At 42.7% G+C, this 22,994-nt stretch overlaps 1 protein-coding gene across 18 annotated transcripts in view; it reads right to left on the minus strand.

Annotated features, from left to right (window-relative positions):
• The window catches only part of LIMCH1 (LIM and calponin homology domains 1), a 219,256-nt gene extending 199,238 nt beyond the window's left edge, over positions 1–20,018 (minus strand). For all 18 annotated transcript variants that reach the window (XM_083754801.1, XM_083754800.1, XM_083754799.1 and 15 more), the window contains exon 1: positions 19,574–20,018. In XM_083754801.1, coding sequence (XP_083610927.1) covers positions 19,574–19,666 — 93 coding nt within the window. In that variant the 5' untranslated portion in view covers positions 19,667–20,018. The remainder of the gene's footprint in view (positions 1–19,573) is intronic.
• Positions 20,019–22,994: the final 2,976 nt, after the last annotated feature.

Here is a 22,994-nt window from a genome sequence, read left to right on the forward strand (position 1 = left end):
ATATTTATTTATTTCTAAAACACAATGTGCAACTTAGAAACCCAACTGATAAAGAAATAAAATCAAACACAAATTGAAAATCTCAAGAGCCTTGTTAAAAGAACCGCTGCAATATGGGTGTTCCAACTCTCCTCCAAGTAAGCTCACAGCACCATCTTTAGTTATTGTGTACCCAGTGAAAAACCAACATCTGCACCTGCCTCAAACACAACAGCTTGCAAACTGCTGACCCTGGAGCTTGCACCTGTTACTTACAGTATGTAACGCATGAAGTAGCTCATTCAGAACCAAGCTATAAGCTAAGGACATGAACTATTGTGCCATATGACGATCAGGGATACTGTTTTACCATCGTTCTTTACTTACAAAGAAAAATAGCCTTCCGTGAGTTCAAAAGAGAGCAATAAATCCTGTTTTGAGACCTTACATGCTTGCATTAAGTTTAGGTTCCGTTTTAAACCGAGTTATTTTAAAAAGAGAAACTTTGTGGGGGGAAATCCACCTGAACTTTAAAATCCTACTTTTAATTTTATTTTAATTTCATCTATCCACCCTGTTACAAGATGAAAGATCTCAGAACTGCCCAAAACAGAATTGCAACAACTTTGTCCAATTCCTACAGTGGGACAGGGAGGGTAAAACTTCAGCTTTACTCATGTGAAGTTTACTTATTGGTGATTATGCCAGTTTTAAAATAGAATCTTCCAATGGTCAATGCCTTGACTTGTGACTACTGTCTAGGTCATGACCCCTGCTCCCCTGCCAAATACAAAGGACATGGCCACAATCCAGTGGGAGTTATGTACATTTGAGTCCCATTGTAGTCAGTTGGGCTTAAGAGTGCTTAACTCTACGCCGGATTGTGGCTCATGACTCCATGAAGTCAACAGAAGTTTTTCCACAGAGACCAGCGAATGATGGTGTGGACTCAAGGCCAAATATTTTTGCCAACACCTGTTTAATGTTCGTTGACACCGGAGGAATTAGGCAACCGTGTAATGAATTGTGCTTAATCACGTCACCATTGCCTTCGATAATTTCGTTTGTCGGTCGCCTAACACAGGACACAGTCTCTAGGCAACTTACAACAGCTAGAAGCAACGGCCGTCAGAATTTAACAATAAATCAATGCATAAACACTAGCTCCACAGAAAAACGAACAAATAGCCCAGAGAGGCAGCAACTTAAAGCCCTGACAGAGCTGAATCATATTCCATCAAATGCTCGGGAGAAGAGGGAAGTCTAAACCTAGCAACGAAAGAACATCAGCACTTTCACCTGAAAAACCTCATTCAGAAGGGGACCACAACCAAAAAGAACCTCTCCTCTCCTGTTGCCACTGTCCAAGCCACTCTCAAAGGAGGTATCTGAAGAAGCACCTCAGAGGAGTACCTTATGATCCAGGAGATGTGTTCTATAAGATATAAAGCTTCATAGGTTAAAAACAGACCTTTCATTTCAACCCAAAAGCACCTAGTGCAGTAATGCCATTTCGATATACAGGATGATATCCACTGTTGGTCATTTTCAGAGTAGACCCACTGAAGTCAATGAACTTAAGATTTCAGTTGTTCAACTCTGAGCAGAGCTTAGTTTATATCCATATACAATGGTACCTCAGTTTTTGAACGTCTCCGTTGACAAACATTTCGATTTTCAAACGCCGTAAACCCGGAAGCAAATGCTTCAGTTTTCGAACATGCCTCGGAAGTTGAACATGCCACGCGGCTTCCATACTGAGTTTTCCGTATTGAGGCTTCCATATTGAGTTTTCGGTTTTTGGACTTCCGGAGGCGGCGCGAAACAGCAATGGCGGTCCTCTTCGCGCTGTGAAGAGGGGCTCCGCGAAAAAGGGTCGTCCGCTGCGGCAAAGCGGAGACCCATCAAGAAAAACCACAGGCAGAGCGAGCCTGCGGCCGTGGGACTCGGCGGGCGCCTTGAGCCCCCCCAGAAGCGGAGAAGGAGCCTCGTAAGAGGCTCCGGAACGTGAAAGGGGGAGCGGCGCTGTGAGTTCATCGCTCTTTTCGTGGAAGTAAAGCCGCGCTGCTGCTGATGATGAGCGCTGACCTTTCTTCTTGAAAATATCGGAATTGGAGCAACATACCCGTGAGTAAGGGTTTAAATTCTTAACTGAATTGGAGAAATTCGGCTGAAAACGGGAGGCGAGTAAAAGGAAGTCCGCCTCCCGACTCTGCTAATTAGATCAAAGCAAGGGCTCTGAAGCGAGCTGAAGTGTTTAAAAGGGATTGTAAAAGTGGAAGAAAGAGTGCATTGATAGACTTTGTATTTTGAGGATAAAAGGGAAAGAATTGTGAAATTTATGGACTTTTGCCCTCTGGAACTGTCCCCCTATTTTTGAGCTAAACGGAGTTAAAAGGGGTAACCCCGTCATCGGGCTGCCAGTGTATAGAAGAGAACTGTCAAACTGCTGTCAAATTGACGACATTGTAGCAGAGACTCAAACTGTTGCATAGACTGAGATATTAACGTTTAACATCGTTGCTGGGACCTCCCTTGACACCTTGTGGCTGGATTTTAAGAAACTGGAAGCTTTGGAAACCTTCCTTTTGTGTTTTGGAATTACAAAAATTTAACATGGGGAATATAGGAACTTCAATGGCGGAAAATAGTTCCTTCCTTCTTTGAAACTTTGAAATACTCCCCCTAGAGGATTGTGGAAGTATAGTGGCCTGGGAATTGAACTTTATTGAAACTCTCTGTGGTTTAATTGTTTATACTTTGGACTTGTCTTTCTCATGGGACAAAAGATCATTTGACCTTGAACAGAGGCAGGTGTGGAATGAGCGGCTCAGGGAGAACAAGAGCAGCTAAAGATAAAGATAAAGAAAAAGAGAAAAAATCTGGGCAACTTATGCAAACAACTTTAACTCATCATCGCAGATCATCCGTCCCAACTGTGCTGACAGCACAGGAGGTGGAATTTGTACAGCCTGCTGCAGAAGATATGGCAACTGGAGGATCTGAAACAGTTTTGAAACAAATTTTGGAACAACTGGCAGTTTTAAATCAAAAAGTGGATAATCAAACATCAAAAATTGACCAAGCTACATCCTCTATTGGCAAATTAACTGAACAGGTTTCGCAGCACACCCAGGCAATTGAGAAACTGCAAGGAGCTACGGCTGAAAACTACAAATTAGCTGTGGAAGCCAATCAAAAAGCAGAGCAGGCGAATATAAAGGTTGATGAGATTAAAGGGGAAGTAAGGCCTCTGAAAAGACAGGTAGGGGAACAACAAGCCTACCTGTCATTGGTTGAATTGAAAAGTAAAGAAAATAATCTCAGGATAAGGGCTATCCCGGAACTGGAGAAAGACAACCTAGAGGGATTTCTGACACTTTTGTTCTCCAAATTCTGGGGAATTGAGGAAGAAAAGGACTTTAAAATTGTGACAGCCTTTAGACTGGGAAGATCTGTAAAGAAAGACAAGTCCAGAGACTGCTTAGTTATTCTGAGATCAAGAGAAGAGAGGGATAAGATATTAGGCCTACATTTCAAGAAATCTTTGGAGATAGAAGGCAAAAAGGCTGAAATTTACAGAGATATACCCAAATATCTCTTGGAACTTAGGACTACCTATATAGACTTGACTAAATTGTTGAGACACAACGGAATTCCTTATAGGTGGGAGTTTCCACAAGGACTATCATTTACTTACAAAGGAAGGAAAATAAAAATTAAATCACCTGAAGACCAGCAGAAGTTCCTATACGACCACGAGGAGGACCTGCAAAAAGGAGCTGCAGCTTCTTGGCCTCCACCACCACCGGGACCACCTTCAAAAGTTACACCATCTGGATCTGGACCAGCACTACCACCTCCGGGATCGGAGGGAAACTTAGATACCCCATTGTAGGACCCGCCAATTGAACCAGGATGTCTCTGCAGCTTCTTAGCTGGAACATAAATGGCGGAAATTCCCCGGAAAAAAGAAGAAAAGTCTTTCACATTTTGAAAAAGGAACAATTGGATGTTATTTGCCTACAAGAAACACATGTGACAAGGCTCCACAGAAAAGTGCTAATTAATAAAAGACTAGGCCAAGAATTTATTTCTTCGGATAAAGTTAAGAAAAGAGGAGTGGTGATATATGCAAAGGAGAGCCTGTCACCGAAATTTTTATTTAAAGATGAACATGGCCGAATTTTGGCGATTGAAATACAGACACAAGGAGAAAAAATTTTGATATTAGGAATATACGCTCCAAATGAGGGAAAATCGGAATTTTTCAGGAAGCTGCATGAGACTATGCTGGATTACTTGGACTACAATAACATCATTATGTTGGGTGATATGAATGGGGTTGTGTCTGTAAACATGGATAAGTCACAAAGTGTCAACATATCGAAAGATGGCAGACTACCTAAAACCTTTTTTGAAATGACTGACAATATGGACTTAATTGACATATGGAGGGTTAAGAACCCTCTAGGGAAAGAAGGAACCTTCTTTTCTGAAGCTCATCTGACATGGACACGAATCGACCAAATATGGACAACTAGAGGACTGGCACCTAAGACTAGAAAAGTGGAAATCTGCCCAAAAACTTGCTCCGACCATAATGCTTTGAAAGTGGAATTGAGACTAAATACAACCGGATCCTTTAGATGGAATATGAATGACACCATATTAAGAGATCAGGAGATTGTGAAGAAGGCCCAAAAAACTTTAAAGGACTATTTTGAGATAAATTTGAATACCACTGTGGAAAAAAGAATAATCTGGGACGCAAGTAAAGCAGTCATGAGAGGGTTTCTAATACAACAAAACACGATTAAGAAAAGACTCTGGAATGAAAAGAAGGAGAAGATATTGGAGAAAATAAGAGAAGGAGAGAAAAAATTAAGATCTAGGCCTAAGTCGAAGGATGTGCTAAGAGAAGTGAAATTTTTCCAGGCGCAATATTCGAAATTGATAAATCAAGAGGTGGAATGGAAAATTAAACAAATGAAACAAAGATCCTTTGAATCGGCGAATAAGTGTGGGAAACTGCTAGCATGGCAGTTGAAAAAGAGACAAAAGCTTAATACGGTTACAAATCTAGAGATTGAAGGGAGAATGGTTCAGAAACCTGAGGAAATTAGAAAGTGTTTCCAGAGATATTTCAAAGAACTCTACTCACAAGGGCCGCAAAAAGCTTCCGAGGTGGATCAATTTCTTAAAACTAATGGATTACAAAAAATATCCCAGGAAATGAGAACAATCCTGAATTGTAACATCACACAGCAAGAAATTGAAAGTGCCATTCAGAATCTCCAATTGGGCAAGTCTCCAGGCCCTGATGGACTAACCTCCAAATACTACAAGGTTTTAAAGGATTATTTGATACAACCCTTGATGGAGGTTTGTAACCAGATCATGGAGGGGAAGAAGGCACCGGAAACGTGGAAAGAAGCTTTCATCACATTGATACCTAAACTAGAAACTGAAAAGACTCAGCTTAAGAACTACCGCCCCATCTCACTCCTAAATGTGGATTACAAAATTTTTGCGGATATCCTGGCAAATAGATTTTAAAAAGTATTAAATGAAGTGATCCATAAGGACCAGGCTGGCTTTCTCCCTGGTAGGCATTTGTTTGACAATACAAGAAACATTATTGATATTTTGGAGCTTCTACAAACAAATCTTAACACTAGAGCGGTCTTAATTTTTATTGATGCAGAGAAGGCCTTTGATAATATTTCTTGGATGTTTATGAAGAAAAATTTGGAAGGGATGGGAGTGGGGCGGGGGTTTGAAAATGGTATAGAAGCAATCTATTCAGAACAAAAAGCTAAATTGATAGTAAACAATGTGGTGACAGAGGAGTTTAAAATTGAAAAAGGGACACGTCAGGGGTGCCCCCTATCCCCCCTATTGTTCATTTCAGTTCTGGAGGTGTTGCTAAACATGATTAGAAAGGACCGGTTGGTTCAGGGAATTGAGGTCGGAGTGAAACAATATAAATTGAAAGCATTTGCAGATGACCTGGTATTAACATTACAGGAACCAGTCTCCAGCACTAAAAGAGTGTTAGAATTAATTTCTGATTTTGGTCGGGTGGCGGGGTTTAAGTTAAATAAGCAAAAAACTAAAGTTTTAGCAAAAAATTTGACAGGTACAGAAACAGATGAGTTCTCTAAAGAAACAGAACTAAATGTGGTTAAAAAAGTAAAATACCTAGGGGTGCATCTGACCTCCAAAAACTTGAATTTGTTTAAAGATAACTATGAGAAATGTTGGTCTGAAATCAAAAGAGACTTGGAAATATGGTCAAGATTGAAACTTTCCTTGTTAGGCCGAATAGCTGCTGTAAAGATGAATGTATTGCCGAAAATGTTATTCTTGTTTCAGGCCCTACAGATTGTGGACAAGGTGGAATGTTTTGGAAAGTGGCAGAAGGATATATCTAAGTTTGTTTGGCAGGGCAAAAAGCCCCGAATTAAGTTTAAAATATTAACTGATGTGAAAGAAAGAGGGGGATTTGCCCTGCCAGACTTGAGGTTATATTACGAAGCTGCAGCCTTCTGCTGGTTGAAAGATTGGATTTTACTGGAGAACACTGATGTCCTAGATCTGGAAGGGTTTGATAATGCGTTTGGGTGGCATGCATATTTGTGGTATGACAAGGTTAAAGTGCACAAATTGTTTAAAAACCATATTGTCAGAAGAGCAATTTTGATGGTCTGGACAAAATATAAAGACTTATTGGAGAGTAAGACTCCGAGGTGGCTCTCACCGGTGGAGGCCAAGGCACGTAAGAGACTTAACATGGAGGCCCACTGGCCTAAATATTGGGAAATAATTGAAAAAATTGGAGACAATTGGAGGTTGCTGAGCTTGGAAAAACTGAAAACCAAGGTGCGAGATTGGTTGCACTATGCCCAAATCCAGGAGGTCTTTAAAATAGATAAAAAGGTTGGATTCCAGGTGGAAAAATCGAAACTAGAGACAGAATTGTTAGAGCCAAAAAATAAACTACTTTCGAGAATGTATAACTTGCTGCTTAAGTGGAATACACAGGATGAGACAGTCAAATCCGCCATGATAAAATGGGCACAGGATGTGGGGCACAACATTATGTTTGCAGACTGGGAAAGGTTATGGAACACCGGTTTGAAATTCTCGGCATGCACTGCCTTGAAGGAAAACATTATGAAAATGGTATACCGGGTACATGACCCCAGTCAAACTAGCTAAGATATACCACCTGTCTGACAATAAATGTTGGAAATGCAGAGAGGCGGAAGGGACATTCTTTCACCTCTGGTGGACTTGCCCGAAAGTGAAGGCCTTTTGGGAGATGATTCATAATGAACTAAAAAAGGTACTTAGATTTACCTTACCTAAGAAACCGGAGGCCTTTCTTTTGGGCATTGTAGACCAGAGAGTACTTAAGAAAGATAGAATTTTTTTTATGTATGCTACCACGGCAGCCAGGATCTTGATTGCAAGGCATTGGAAGACACAAGATCTACCCACACTGGAGGAATGGCAATCGCAGTTGATGGACTACATGGAATTGGCCGAAATGACTGGCAGAATCCGAGACTTGGGAGAAGAAACAATCGAGGAGGACTGGACAAAGTTTAAGGACTATTTGAAAAAATACTATAAGCTGTATGAATATTAAAAAAAAAAAATGCACCTTTTAGGAAATTCTAGCTTCAGCAAATGTAAGTTAATGAAATGGAAATTAAGACACAAGAATTTAGAGGTAAAATAATGAAACAACTTTATTGTGTTTAATATAAAACGTACAAAAATTGAGTTATAGTATATTTGAAATTAGGCAACATGATAAAATGGAAGATACAATAAGTTTTGAAAAAAAGTTAACAAATTGCTGATGCTTTATATTACAGAGAATGCAGGGTTTGGAGGATGCGGGGAAGTCCTTTAGATTTGATGAAAAAAGAACATGGAAATTTGTTATTCTTTTTTTCCATTTTCTTATATCTATCCTTTATTCTTTTTTCTGTACTTCTTAAACTCAATAAAAATATTATAAAAAAAAAAAACATATTGAGTTTTCGGTTTTTGAACGTTTCAGAACTCAAACGGTCTTCCGGAACGGATTACGTTCGAAAACAACTCTTGTGAAAGAGACTCAGTACATATTAATGTATTTACATACATACTTTCCTATCCTGTTCTATGTGGGAAGCCAATACTTTCATTTCTGTGTAACAGTGGAGAATACAAAATTTCCAGCTAATTGTGATGTTTCAGTAATATTATCTTTCTTGCTTCTTTTATTCGGTTTGCAGATATACAAAAAGGAGCTACTTCTAGAATGATCTTCTAGGAAGGGCCACTTCAAACTAAAAGTGTCCCTTTTAAGGAGAAACCCATATAAATGACACTCACATTAAATTACCAGCTATTATCAACATGGGGTTTGTTTGCCTTCATCGCCTGAATATGGAAGCACTGTCTATGTATGAAAATTTGCACATCTCAACCTTGCAACTTGGGAGTTACTTCTACGAAAGCACATGCCTGATTCTTCCTTCTTCAGGCGATTGCTTTTTCGGTCAATATCTGTCTCTAGGGAAAGCAATCTTAAATGGGGAATGTGGAGGTAAAAGGGGAAAATAGGACTTGCTCGCTTGAAGCTATTGTATTAAGGATACATTCTTGTGACCTGGCAAAGTTTCTAAGGAATGCACGCCGATGGGAAAGCCTTCTGTCAGGCTAACAAAATCATAACAGACGTTCTGACAACAAGGATACGGTGTGACAATAAGGCAAAAAAGGGAAGTGCCATTTGTGTGCTATAACAATAGCCTCAAGGAATTTATCAGGCCTCAAGTGCGATTTTATTGCTGTATTATCTTCCTATAAATCTGTGACCCAAATAACTGTTTTTGCAGGTGTTGTTTCAAGTCATGATAGTCTAATTTTTTTATTTAAAAAAACCTTCATTCTGCCAAAATTAATGTTTCAGAGTTACAGGATGCTCCTGAGAGCAGCTTGCCTTTGGAAGTGCCTCTTCCTCATGACCCTTGTCACTTTTAAGACCGGTGGGGGCCAGTCCAGTTCTGTTTTCCTTGTGGCTTAGGAGCAATGTCTGTGGATAGGGTTTCTGTAAAGGTAAAGGGAACCCTGACCATTAGGTCCAGTCGTGGCCGACTCTGGGGTTGCGGTGCTCATCTCGCTTTACTGGCCGAGGGAGCCAGCGTACAGCTTCCAGGTCATGTGCCAGCATGACTAAGCCGCTTCTGGCGAACCAGAGCAGCGCATGGAAATGCCGTTTACCTTCCCGCTGGAGCGATACCTATTTATCTACTTGCAATTTGGCGTGCTTTCGAACTGCTAGGTTGGCAGGAGCAGGGACCGAGCAACGGGAGCTCACCCCGTCACGGGGATTCGAACCACCAACCTTCTGATCAACAAGTCGTAGGCTCTGTGGTTTAACCCACAGCGCCACCCACATCCCAAGGGTTTCTATAACAGCCCCTGATTCAGGGGAGATGGGGCAGCTACGCTTCACCTTAAGCAATTCTTTACATCAAACCTGCAAGGCAGAGAGGGAGCTTAAATGGACATTTCAGCACCTAGAGGGCTAAAAATTAACTGGAGTGTGAGGGACAAAATTAATCCTTCTTTTCAAGCTGGGATTTGCTTGGACAGGAAATCCCCCTGTTGCAGAATCATGTCCCAAATACATGAAACGAGATTGGTGATTTTGTTTTTTAAAAACCCCACTATACTTTTACATGGCCAGTATATTCCTTCTGTGAAATGGAGATGCATTAATTGAAAGGAGATACATACTGTCCTTTCAATAATGCAGGCTGCATTAAAAGAAACGCCTCACCCTGCCGGCGCTGTTATTTTAAAGTCTACTTGTTACAAGGAAGGCCCTTTCTAATTTATATACTGTATCAGCAGCAAACATACATGTTGCTAAAGCAACAAATGGCAACAAACTGGTTTTCCATTGCTGCTGCCTAACACTTGTGCAAAATCTAAATGGGTTATTGTGGCCTGAATTAAGTGTTTCCTAATGCAGCCGTAATCAGCAAATGAAAATAATGCCTTAACATTGTGTTAGAAGAGTTGGCTTTGGTTACCGTTTCCTGATTCACCACACAAAGAGACCATGTTGAATGTATGCTGAAAAGAAATAGCCATTCAAAAACCAAACCCCCTCACACCCGATAGTCAGTATTAGGAACTCAAAGACATATAAACTGGGCTCCAAATGGCTCCTTAAACCAGGACTACAGCTGCCAAATGGAATGCCTGTTTGCCATTTGTGGGCCAGACAACTTGAAAATTGTATTTTTCAAGACGACTTTTTGGTTCCAGAAATTTGTTCTGAGGTGTCGTTAGTGTGTGAAAAGAGGCAAGATCCAAGGATCTCCAGGCATGGACCTCCAGATGATGGAGACATCAGCCACCATCCTGGCACCTGGGTGAATTTCAAACGCTGCCCACGGTTAAGATGGCCTTGCAAATGGCACTTGTCTGGACTGAACCACATCTGTCTTGTAGATGGCACAAACAACCAGCAGAGTACTGGAAGGCTGGGTGCTTCACAATATTGTGAGTCGAGTGCACACAGTTGAAAGATAGATTGGATAAATGCCACTTGATTACGTAGACTGTGTAAATCTTACATTTTAACAACATGAGATGGAAAGTCTGTTTCCTCAGCACATGGCCTGCGTCAGCCTTCCTGATGACTTCCAGATATTTGGACTACAACTTCCATCAGCCCCAGCCAACACGGTTCAAGTTGGGAGTCTACAAAATCTGGAAGGCAGGGGTTGGGGAAGGTTGGTGTAGACCAGGCATGGGCAAACTCCGGCCCTCCAGATGTTTGGGACTGCAATTCCCATCATCCCTGACCACTGGTATTGTTAACTTGGGATGATGGGAATTGTAGTCTCAAACATCTAGAGGGCCAGATTTTGCCTATGCCTGGTGTAGACCATGCATTCAAGAAACAGACCCTGTATCATTTTGTTGAAATGAAGGATGTACATGAGAGCATGTTCCTTAGAAAGATAACCAGCGACAACCAACCTGATGATGTCATACATGGTTCCAGTGTCAATGTTTTAGATCTTGTGAGGATCCGCTCTAACACAGAATATGATCAGTCCACACACTCACATTCTTCTAGGTCCCGCCCAAATTAAGCATCCCCCATCAAAAGAAAGCCACAAAAACAGGACCTACAGAAAGCTGGACCTAGTATTACATATATGTAATACTCTATTTATTGGGAGGGACAGGTATAAGCCAAATGCTTGCTCACACTGATGCCAGAACCATGTATGAACTAACTATGGGGCCACCAATTTTCATGTTGGGGTTCCGTAACACAATGTAGAATGCAGCAAACCTACCAGTTTGCTAGTGTTAGATGCTAGGGGCATCTGTAAGGACTTCTGCAGTGCTATTGGAGAACTGATACCATCCCCAGCAAGGGCTAGCAAGCATTGCTGGACAGCCAAGTAATCTGGGCCAATCCATATGACCTATTTGCTGAGCTTCTTTCACTTTCTACACCATTTCTTCATTCATTTAAGTACTTAATTCGTTTCGGAGGTCCATACTTAAACTTAAACTGTTCTTAGCCTGAAGCACCACTTTAGCTAATGGGGCCTCCTGCTGCTGCCGTGCTGCCAGAGCATGATTTCTGTTCTCATTCTGAAGCAAAGTTCTTAACCCGAGGTACCATTTCTGGGTTAGCGGAGTCTGTAACCTGAAGCGTATGTAACCTGAAGCGTATGTAACCCGAGGTACCACTGTATGTGTGTATGCACACACATACACCCCCCCCCCCGTTCCTTTATAGTCCAAGGTAGATAGCAAAATAAAAAAGCAAATTTAAAAAAATGCAACACTCAAGACTTGTCCTGAACCAAATACATATGGCAAATGGATCGTGCAAACTGGCCATTGCAAAGAACTATCCCATTAGTGATGGTGGCCAATTCATACAACAGAGTAGAAGGAATGTGTATCTGTCCAGTAAATCAGGTCAGCATAGATTTTTTAAAGCCCAACATTTGGTATATGAATTGACACAGCCTTTGGAGGAGGAAATCTGCAGATTGAACTGTGACCCCAGTTCTCCAGCCCATAGCTCATATTTAAATGCAAGTTAATTTCTCCTTTCAAAGCCCCACATGACGGGTCCAGCATACCTGAAATGAATGCCTGCTTTTACATCAATCTGACCCCCATGCACTGCAATCAGTTACAGAGGTGCTTCTCCAGGTATTGCTGTCACCAGAGGTGAGGTGGTTTATTATCTTCATCATCCATTAAATTTATATACCACCTTTTATCCATGGATCTCAGGAATAACAAAAGGGCTGCCTTTGAAATGGCGTCCTGTGAAATTGTGCTCATGATTTTTTTGTGTGTGTGGCAATCTTTTGCAATCTGCGCAACTTCTTGTCTGATTTTTCCTGCTGCTTTTATTGTGCCAAATCGCTTGTGGTTTTATAGTTTGTTTAACTGAATTCTTGAAATTGGTTGTTCTTACTGTAAACTGCTCTGGTGATCTTTGCACTGAACTGAAGCTGGCTTAAAAAAACCTGATCAAGAAATAGGTCTATGAACGGTTGTGTCAACGGTTCCATGCCACACTTCTGCAGTGGAAAAGCCAACGTTGTTGACCTGTCAGAGCCTGTAACAAATTCAAATTCTGACAGTGTTAATTATTGGTTGGCAGCCGCTGAGAAATAAATACCTGTGACTAACAGAATCATGTAAGAGAGACCTACAAAAAGAGAAGACTTTTCTATTTTAATTTTCCACAATGAAAATGAATTAAAAACACTTGCACATGATGTGCTCATGTGGCTCAAAATAGTATAACTTTGCTGAAGTTGATACATAAATCCTAAATTATCAATTTCTAATGGAAATTGCCCAAATTCTCAAACTGCCTTTCAGCAAGTTCAGGACAAAATGTAGAAGTCACACCTTCTTCTTCGTCTTTTGCCATTCTTACACCACACAATCTTGAATGCCCAGTGTGAATATTTCATCTCAAGGTTTAAAACAAACAAACAAAAACTTTAAACCAACTGAAGCAAGATTATAATCCAGTTCATGCTCCTCCCCATCCTGTTCCTGCCAGCTCCCCACCCCCACCCCGATACTTGGGAAACCTCTAAAAATGCTTTAGAATAAATAAATACCATTCCAGTCAGTCCATTTTATTCGCATCGGATTACTCCAGTGCCTCCCCCTACTCTGCTCTCCCAAGCCCCGCCCCCGCCACAAATTTTATCTCTTTCAGCCAAAAAAACTTTGCAATTTGCTCATGTCTCCACTGCTCTCAGGTTAAAATTCACCCAAAAGCCCACAGATGCTGGCATTTTCTCAGATCTTCAGTAATGGTATATCTGAATTCCAATCACATTGATCAATTGCAATGAACAGCAGGTGCATTTTCATTCATTTATTTATTTTTAAATCTCTACCCCATCTTTCAATTAAAAAGCCTGCTATTGGTTCCCTTCCACCAAGGCTTGACAGCAATTAGAAGTGTGTGTGTGTGTGTGTGTGTGTGTGTGAGAGAGAGAGAGAGAGAGAGAGAGAGAGAGAGAGAGAGTCAAGGACAGAAGCCAAGTAGATTCAACAACTTGTGGGAATACCTATACTGTAAATAGTGGAGAAAGGAAGGGGTGTGTGAATCAACAATATTTTACAACTAAGGAGCAGGTATTTCAATGCAATCAATTAAAGAGTGCCCCAAGCACAAATAAATGCTTTTGTACCATGCCAAGTCACCCTTCAATTACACTATTATTTCCCATCTACGCAGAACATAAAGGGGAAACTTGCTTTGCTCCCATCCATCTAGCCATTTAACAAAAAATCTGGCTAGATACGCACTTTTAAAATAGGAGAACAGCTACCAAATAATAAAATAAAGCTCATGCAACTCTCTCCCCTGAAAAGCCCACCTGGCAACTACAACATCATCTTTTGGGCAAGAGGCAAAGAGCTCGTGAACATAATTTTAGTCTCAACTCTGACAATATTTGAGCACTCTGTTTTTACTGGGATGGCTATTTTAGCTCTTTTTGTGTGTGTGCATGTGTGTGCCTATGTATTCTATCGAATTTGATATGTTACTATTCATTTCATTGACCTTTTTGTGACTACGTGCTTTATGTTGCTTAGAGGACTAGATTAACAAGTACTCTAGTAGTAGTAGTAGTAGTAGTAGTGTGGTGTAAGGGCTTGAGGAATTGCATCCTTGGATAATTTATGTCGCACAATTTAGCAGGTACCCTGACCATATGTGACACAAAATCCTGCAGTTTGAAGTGTCATGAAAATAAAACATATCAGAAACAAACAGGGAGATAGGAGAGGTAGGTTTCTTGAACAGATATGAGAAACCAGATTTATTACACCAATTGTTTAGAGAGGCCCTTATAGAAACGACTTGTCAAAGCTTAACAAGCAAGTCTATACCCAAACGAGAATGTAGACTTTATTACAGGACCTCACACACTGTTTATTAGACCACCTTTGCTGGAGATGTAGCAAAAGACTCTATAAATACTCTGATAGAAAGATAGCTCATGTGCAGTGGTTACTAGATTAATAGCTATTTTAAGACTAGGACTTTACAGCTAACTATTATGTTTCATCTTGGGGGTGGGTGGAGGCATGCAACCTTCAAGGAACACTTGACACTTTAGAATCTTGTCTAAACCCATGCCGCTTTCTTAAAAACTGAAGGGTCTGTGGACCCCTGGGCTACATGAAATAAAGCAAAGAAATGAATAGCAAGAAGCCCAAATATTTTTCACATATTTTGCAATTCTCACTCCTCAAAAGAGCTAAAAAAAATAAAGATAAGCATTTACAATAATGTAAATAGCCGTCTAATAAAGCGCTAAACAATTACGTGCACTAAGATTTAAGGTCCGCATAGTTAAAGCCATGGTTCTCCCGGTAGTGATGTATGGAAGTGAGAGATGGACCATAAAGAAGGCTGATCGCCAGAGAATTGATGCTTTTGAATTATGGTGCTGGAGGAGACTCTTGAGAGTCCCATGGACTGCAAGAAGATCAAACCTCTCCATTCTGAAGGAAATCAGGCCTGAATGCTCCCTGGAAGGACAGATCCTGAAGCTGAGGCTCCAATACTTTGGCCACCTCAAGAAAAGAGAAGACTCCCTGGAAAAGACCCTGATGTTGGGAAAGATGGAGGGCACAAGGAGATGGGGGCGACAGAGGACGAGATGGCTGGACAGTGTTCTCGAAGCTACCAGCATGAATTTGACTAAACTGCGGAAGGCAGTGGAAGACAGGAGTGCCTGGCGTGCTCTGGTCCATGGGGTCACAAAGAGTCAGACACAACTAAATGACTAAACAACAACAAGATTTAATCCGGCTTTGAATAATTCAGCTCCCCGACATCATTGCCAAGTGACATAACGATCTGGTTTGTGAGTAGCACCAAACCATGGTTTAGTGCCAGATGGGAAACATTTTAAGGCCTGGGACTGCCTGGCTGATGCATGGACAATTCAAACCTACTTTTTTGCAGAGATCTCTGCACAGCAGCCGATGCACAGGAAGATCTGTCCTGCTTTCTGAAACCAAAGCTCTGCCTGCCTCGCACCTGACATCTCATATGATGACATGTGTGGGACTGGTGGGTGTCATTTTTGGAGACCAGCCTCATTGGCCAAATGGGAAGGCTGGGAGACCAGGTTTGGCTTTCAGGCCAGTGGTTCTCCACCAGCCAAACTCACACAATCCCATCTCCAGCATGGCTGTGAGGAGTGCAGAAGTTTTTGCTTCTGTTTTGGATTCCTCACAACTCAATGTAACATCCCAACCCAGACTAACCTACGGTTTTAAGCTGGCTTGTTTCAACAAGCCATGGTTAAGGTTAACCATGGTTTACCTGAGTTCAGAGGACATGGCGACCTGAGGTTAATCTAAAAAGAAAAAAAGCAGAAGCTTACAATCTCCTGGAAGCTGCGCTCGAGAAAGAAAAAGGAACAAAGATAAAACAAGCCCAGTGGTCAATGTATCTCATCTTCAACATGCAAAATGGCATTACATGCAAATATAGGCAACAAGTCTGTATTTTTGGTGAAGGAGTGAGTATGTTCAGGATGAAACATTTCCCATAACAAATTAGTTAAGCCTTTAAGGTTTCGCGTGACTCTTCATTCATTTTTCATTTGGCTCGGCCAAGTCTTTGTTTTGGTTTTTTTAGTTGCCCACATTTGATCTAAACTAAACTGTATCTGAGCTCATTTTGCCTGATCACATGTTCCAATTTCAGCGAGACTCGAACTGCAACACTGTACTGTACAAACTTACTTGGGAGTAGGTCCCATGGAACTCAATGAAGTCCCAGGCCAAAGTTGAGCCTAGGCTCCACCTGTAAGTCTGTCTCATCCCCTCTTATCAGTTGGTGACAAAAGGAGCTGTCACACTGTAACAAAGAAATTAAAAGCCCCTGCATTCTTGAAGACCTGGCTGACAAGTCCCTTCAATCAATCAACACAATAAACCCACATGCCTTCTGGTGAAGAATACTGTATCCCTCTTTTATTGGGCACCGAGGATCCGTGGATTTTGAATGGCTACAATGCACAGGAAGAAATAAATCAGAAGAACTGAGGGCAAAATTATGTGCAAGAAGAACAGCCACATTTCTTTGATAACATATCTGTCCCATTAAAAGAAGAACAGGGTGTTGCATGTACATAATGTTTTTAACTATTGGTTTTAGCATCAAAAGAGATATGCAGGAAAGGGAAGCAGGAAGCTCAAATTTGTGCAAATCCACTGTTTTTCCATTCCAGTTTGAGCTTAGAAATCCATACACGCTTGCACTTTGGTTGCAAAACTGCTGTTTCCCCTCCATAGTCGTGGGCATGGGTCAATCCACAGTGTGCTTCCGACCCTCCTTTCTAATTTGCTGTTTCTTCTTCCTCCATTTGAGCACAAACAAGACATGTGCAAAGGTAGAACTTTATGTGCATGTGCACCCTTTTTTTAAAAAAAATAGCAAGGGGAAATGGCAAGCGATTTATTTTCATGGTGCTCCTATTTATTTCTTCAGGTACTTTTTTGTCATTGTTCATAGCATCCAATGTAGTGTGCAAATACTGCATGAAGGTGGGACAGTCCAAACATATAGGCGGAAGGCAAAAAAAAAAAAGAGGCCAAATTCCCAGCTCCCCAAAGCTGGCAATTCCAGAGACATCATCATCATCATTATTAGAATTTATCTACCACCCTATACCCAGGGGTCTCAGGGCAGTTCACAGAATAAAATCAAGATATAAAACCACAAAATGCATCACAAAACATTTTACAGATCAACACAAATAAGCTAAAGGCTGCTGTGTTACATGGTTTTGCTCAGTTTTGTGAATCTGAATGTTTAAACACTGTTTTAAAGATCTAGGCAGTGCTCATGCCTGGAGAAGCCTACCAAGAAATAGCCACAAGTGCCGCCAAATAAAAAATGAAGGTAAGGGGAAACGAGGGGACACAGAAATGGGAGTAAGTGAGGAAAAAAATGATTCATTGTTTTATTCTTTTGTAAACTGCTTTGAGGATTTGTTTGGTTTAAAAACAACAACAACCAATCATGTGGTATATGTTCTAAAATAAATAAAAATCAAATTACAGTCGTACCTTGGAAGTCGAACGGAATCCATTCTGGAAGTCCGTTCCACTTCCAAAACGTTCGGAAACCAAAGCTCAGCTCCTGATTGGCTGCAGGAAGCTCCTGCAGCCAATCAGAAGCCGCAAAAGCCCCAATAGACGTTCGGGTTCCAAAGAACGTTTGCAAACAGCCACTTCCGAATTTGCAGCTTTTGAGAGCCAAGGTACGACTGTAATAACACTAGAGCATTCTGGATGCTGCTCCAGGTGGCACAATTAGGTGTCAGATTTTGAAACGCATGTTGAATTATTCCCAGGTTGGGAAAATCCACATTTGGAGAGTGGAAATGAGCAAAATTGCAGGTGGTTGAAGGGAGGGTCATGCGAATGACCCTGATTTAATGAGAAGATAGGCAGATTCTAATCCACACCGAAATCAAATGCTTACAAGCCCTCTCACTTTTCTCCTAGGGCAATTCCAGACGTGGACTGGGCTGGAATAAAAACACCCAAGACAATAGTGCGTGGGGAGCTATGGTTGGAGGTGAGCTCCCCTCGCCAATGCACCCTTTTGATAGTGAACTTACATGTGAGCAGCAATGTGACCCTCGAAATAGTGGCAGGTTACTCTAAAAATGCACTTTCCTTGCCGACACCAAACAATTCAAATATTTTCCACACTTTTTATAGGCAAACTATTTCTTGTCTTCCCAGGCACAGAGAGTGGAGGTGCTATATATGGCTTGAGTTAGTGTGTGTGCAAGCATTCAGGTTACACAGAACTCTGCTTCTCTGCTGGAAGAAGGCAGCCAAGGCTCAGTTGGAACACTAAAGTTGGTCTATAAGAAGCGCCTTTGGTTGATACAGATGTTCTCAGAGAGTCTCATTCCCGCCTCTTTGTATGGACACAAAAAACCAACCACTCTGTATGATTCCAAAGTAGAAGCATCATTCACCTTCCCCAATAGCATGTTAAGGCCTAAAGCTTGTGCACACCTTTAATAATAACAGTGATAATGATAACAATAGTTCACTCATTATAGGGCCGTAATTGGATGTACTAACGACAAACCCCAGTGGTCAAAAATACAACTCTCTGCTCAGGTGCGCAAAGTGAAATAGGTGCATTATTCTGTTACCTGCAAGGAGCAGGAGGGGAAAATCACTATTTATACAATGATCTGGACCACAGTACTACAACAGTATAAACTATCGGAGATTATTTGATGTGGGCCACGTTCTCCCAGCCCTCAGCTGCCGCTAAGACAGGACCCTCCTGCACTTGAACCTGTCTGGATTATCCCATTTTCAGCATCCAAACCTGGAGAGGAGCTCTGAAATCCCCAAGACCTCCTCCTCCAGAGGATAGGCGAGCGCTCGGCCGAGCGCTACCCTTGTTTACCATCTCTCGTTTCGTTTCATTCTGCCCAGAGAGGGAAATAAATGCGATTAAGAGATTAGACTGCAAGGAAGGGCGACCAGAGGAAGAGGAAGAGCGGGGACAGGGAGGAAGGAGAGAGAGAGAGAGAGAGAGAGAGAGAGAGAGAGAGAGAGAGACGCATCCCTCCAGCCGCCTAAAAAATGCGCCCCGCGAACTGAACCTGCTGCTGCTACTGCAGCAGTTCTTTCTGAACCGCACCAACGTCCTGTCTTTTCGGCAGGCGATGGCAACTCTGCACCATCAGGGAGAAACTGCCAGAGCCGGGGAGAGAGAGAGAGAGAGAGAGAGAGAGAGAGAGAGAGAGAGAGAGAACCTTTGCGCGCAAAATTGCGCCTACTTCCCCAAACCGGTTGCCAATCTCGCGCGGATCGGTGGCCCAAGGCACTGCAGTGGGATAATTTTTGGCGTGGGTGTGGGGAGGGGAGGGGGGAGAGCTACTGCAAAAGGACCCTATGCACGAAGGGGAGGGAGACGAGAGGTTGCAGGCGCTCCGTTTACCTCGATCCACTGCTGCGCTTCGGCCAAAGCTGGCTCCGGCGAGTCCCCCGGAGGCTGCGTCGCCTCCAGCACCCCCGAGCCCGGACTGGCCATCTGCAAAGGCGAGCTGCGCCCCCGCTGCCGCAGCACGGAGGGAGCCTGGGCTCCGGCGGCTCTCGGCTCTCTCCCGGGGGCCGCGCGGGGAAAGCCAGCGGCCGCCGTGCGTCCCCAGCAGCGATGGGAGGAGAGGGCACCGCTCCGTGCATGCGGGGCGCGCTTGGCTGGTGCGCCAGGCTTCCTCCTCCCGCTGCTCCTCCTCCTCCTCGCAGCCGGCTGAAGATCTGCCTGGTCTCCTCCCACCAGCCTCCTCTCTTGCAACAGCAGCTGAGCGGAGCTGAGCCGCCGGCTAAAAATAAAGCGGCGGCGGCTGCTGCACCAGCAGCAGCAGCACCAGACCGAGGGGAAAGGCCCTGCCAATGCCCAGGCCGCTGCCTCCTTCTCGCCCCCAAGCGGGAGAGCCAATCCCAGGCGCCCAGGATTCTGCGAGCTGCATCCCTGCTCGGGGACCAGAGACAGGGCAGGCCTGCGAGATTTACATCTCCATTTTCCCTCCAATACAGAAGGAAGGGGGTCTCCTTCTGGAAATGCAAAAGCAAGCAAATATATATATAATATATATATTTAAATATATATATATTTATATATTATATATATATTAAATATATATATATAAAAAGTTTGGCATTAGAACCAGCAGGATCCATGCGCAAATTGTCAACACCAAACCAACATTAATAATAATATTTTATTATTTATACCCTACCCATCTGCAACATGTCTATCACCCAAGCCCTCCTGCCCAATATTTATCTTTATTTCAGTCCGGTGACAGGACCGTGCTTGCATGCAGAAAAAGAACGCAGACACAATTCGTTGTCACTAGAGAATCCTGGTGAAATATAAAGTCACACTCGCAGTGCTATTTTTCAAGAAAAAGAGGTGCTGGAACATATCATGAACGCCTGCCTTGTTCTCTTATATCTCAAGTTACAAACGCCTCAGGTTACAAACGCTTCAGGTTACACACTCTGCTAACCTGGAAGAGTTGCCTCAAGTTGAGAACTTTGCCCCAGGATGAGAGCAGAAATTGTGTGGCGACGGCGCAGCGGCAGCAAGAGGCCCCATTAGCGAAATCACACCTCTAGTTAAGAACAGTTTCAGGTTAAGAACAGACCTCCGGAACGAATTAGGTTCGTAACATGAGGTTCCACTGTAATGGCAATGGTGCCCACCTGAGAGGTGCCAGAACCGAGTTCCAGCTGGAAAAAAAAGTCCAGCCCACAACTATCTTCTCTCAGTTCCCTCTGCACACGCATCACTTGCAGCCAGTCTTTAAAAATAAAATAAAAGCCTGCCCTTTGAAAAAAGGCAGATTTGAGCTTAGTCTTTTTCTGCTAGCCAAGTTACAGGCTAAGTATTGAGTATTGAGTTAAATTATAAATGCGTGTGGCAATTCACTTCCTTTTTGAATTGTGTTATACTTATTTGCATTGCCGCAGTGTGAAAGATCGGAAGATTTTGTTTGTTTGCCATTCCTCGGGGATTTATTATGTGCCATCAATAGCCCTTGGCTAACTAGTAAAGATTTGAACTTGGCCATTTCACCACTAAAAATCCCCACCAACTCCAAGTTGCTTTTCTCTCTGCAAGGGAAAGATACAAGATACACACCCAGCTTGTGCCTTAGACTGAAAAACCTTGGAGCCACAGTGCTATGTAGTAAACTGGACCATTCCACTGGTCACTTAACCAAAAATTCTACTCTGCCAGAAACTATTCTGAACCCTCTGGAGATCAAAGCGATGGAATCTAGGACCTTCTGCAAGCAGAGAATAACTTTGTATTCTACCACTGAATTGTGGGTCCCCCATATAGGAACAGAGACTACAACACAAGAGAGGCAGTGTAAATATGCATCGTACAGGAAAATGACCCCGACTAGATTCTCACATCCAGGTAAAGAGAGCCCAGACACACTGCTGGATGAACCACAGACACTCTATTCCAGCCACTGTGTGTGTGCTGGGCCCAGGGGTTAACCCGAGCAACGCAGTCCAGGTCCAGTCCCGAATCCAAGGATTCCACGAGGAGTCCAGCAGAAAACCAGGCTAGGTCATGCATAGGGTAACAGGCAGGTTCCAGCAAGCTGCAATGTTGCTCCCACAACCTGGGGCGGGGTCCAGCAGCCTTTTATCTCTGACGGGGTAACGGCCGGTCCTGACCCCCAGGGACTCACCTCCCTGTCTCGCCCGAAGGTAAGCACTCCTTCTGCAAGTACTCAGGTCTCTCCTTGTCTCAGACCTGAGTCTCTGCAGCTTGGGAGATGTTGGTGGGTTACTAGACTCAGAGGCCGCCTTAGCCTCTCCTGACCCAATTGGTAGTGGAGCAGCTGCACGTGATGGCCCAGCAGAGGGCACCGAGGTAATCCCTGCATCTGGAGCCAGGGCAGGCTCAGGTCCCTGACTTGGACCAGCTGGTGCTTGTTGCAGGGGAACCTATGCAGACTGGGGCTCTTCAGAATCAGGCCCCAGACTCGGTTCAGATGCCGCCTGAGGCAGAGGATCCGGTGCGGACCGAGACTCCTCCTGTTCCGAGTCTGAGCCCGAGTCCCAAGCCATTTCAGTGTGCAAATGAACGAATCTTTATTTGCATCAGCCTTCGGCCATAGAAATAAAACAACAACACGATATACAAAGAATAGAAATAAAAAGTCAATTATATAAAATACATTTTAGGGTTTTGAATCAATAGTCAAATAGTGGATTTTTATTTTTTTTAATAATTTTTATTAACCGGCCAATCAAATCAAATAAAATCACATCACATAAATTCCGAATTACAAAGCTGAATTTAAAATTTTGTTGAGGGGACCCATATTTCAAGATCCGAAGGGGGATTCTGATCATCTTCTTGCTACTGCGTTAGTGTCCAAATCAGTCCAAACAAAGTTCATAATTCTATCCAGTCTTATCTTGCTGTTTCCACATCACCTCTTGTTCATATATTTTCTCTTTTTTCTTTGTGAGCTCTTCTGATAGTCTCCTTAAGCCGATAAACACCAATAATAATCCTGTGTGAATTTTTCCGTTCTTCCAATCCTCGAATCGAGATGGTTTCCATATATCATAGCCTTCATAGATAACAGTGCTCTTTCCATCACTCATTACAGAACTGTCGTTCTTAAGTCCCACTGAGGAGTTTCACCCACAATATAAAAACAGCTCTATTTCTCCTCTCAGACTTAAGTCCTCTCACAGAACTTCCCAATATGGCGACGGCACTTTTAACTGCGTCATTCCAAAGCCCTTATACATTCCACGCACTTCTCAAAACAAGCCTTGGTTCGAAAGTTTATCTCCACACAGCCTTAAATCCACAGCTT

This window comes from Podarcis gaigeae (genome assembly GCF_964106915.1).
Source record: "Podarcis gaigeae genome assembly, chromosome: 9".
Taxonomy (NCBI): domain Eukaryota; kingdom Metazoa; phylum Chordata; class Lepidosauria; order Squamata; family Lacertidae; genus Podarcis; species Podarcis gaigeae.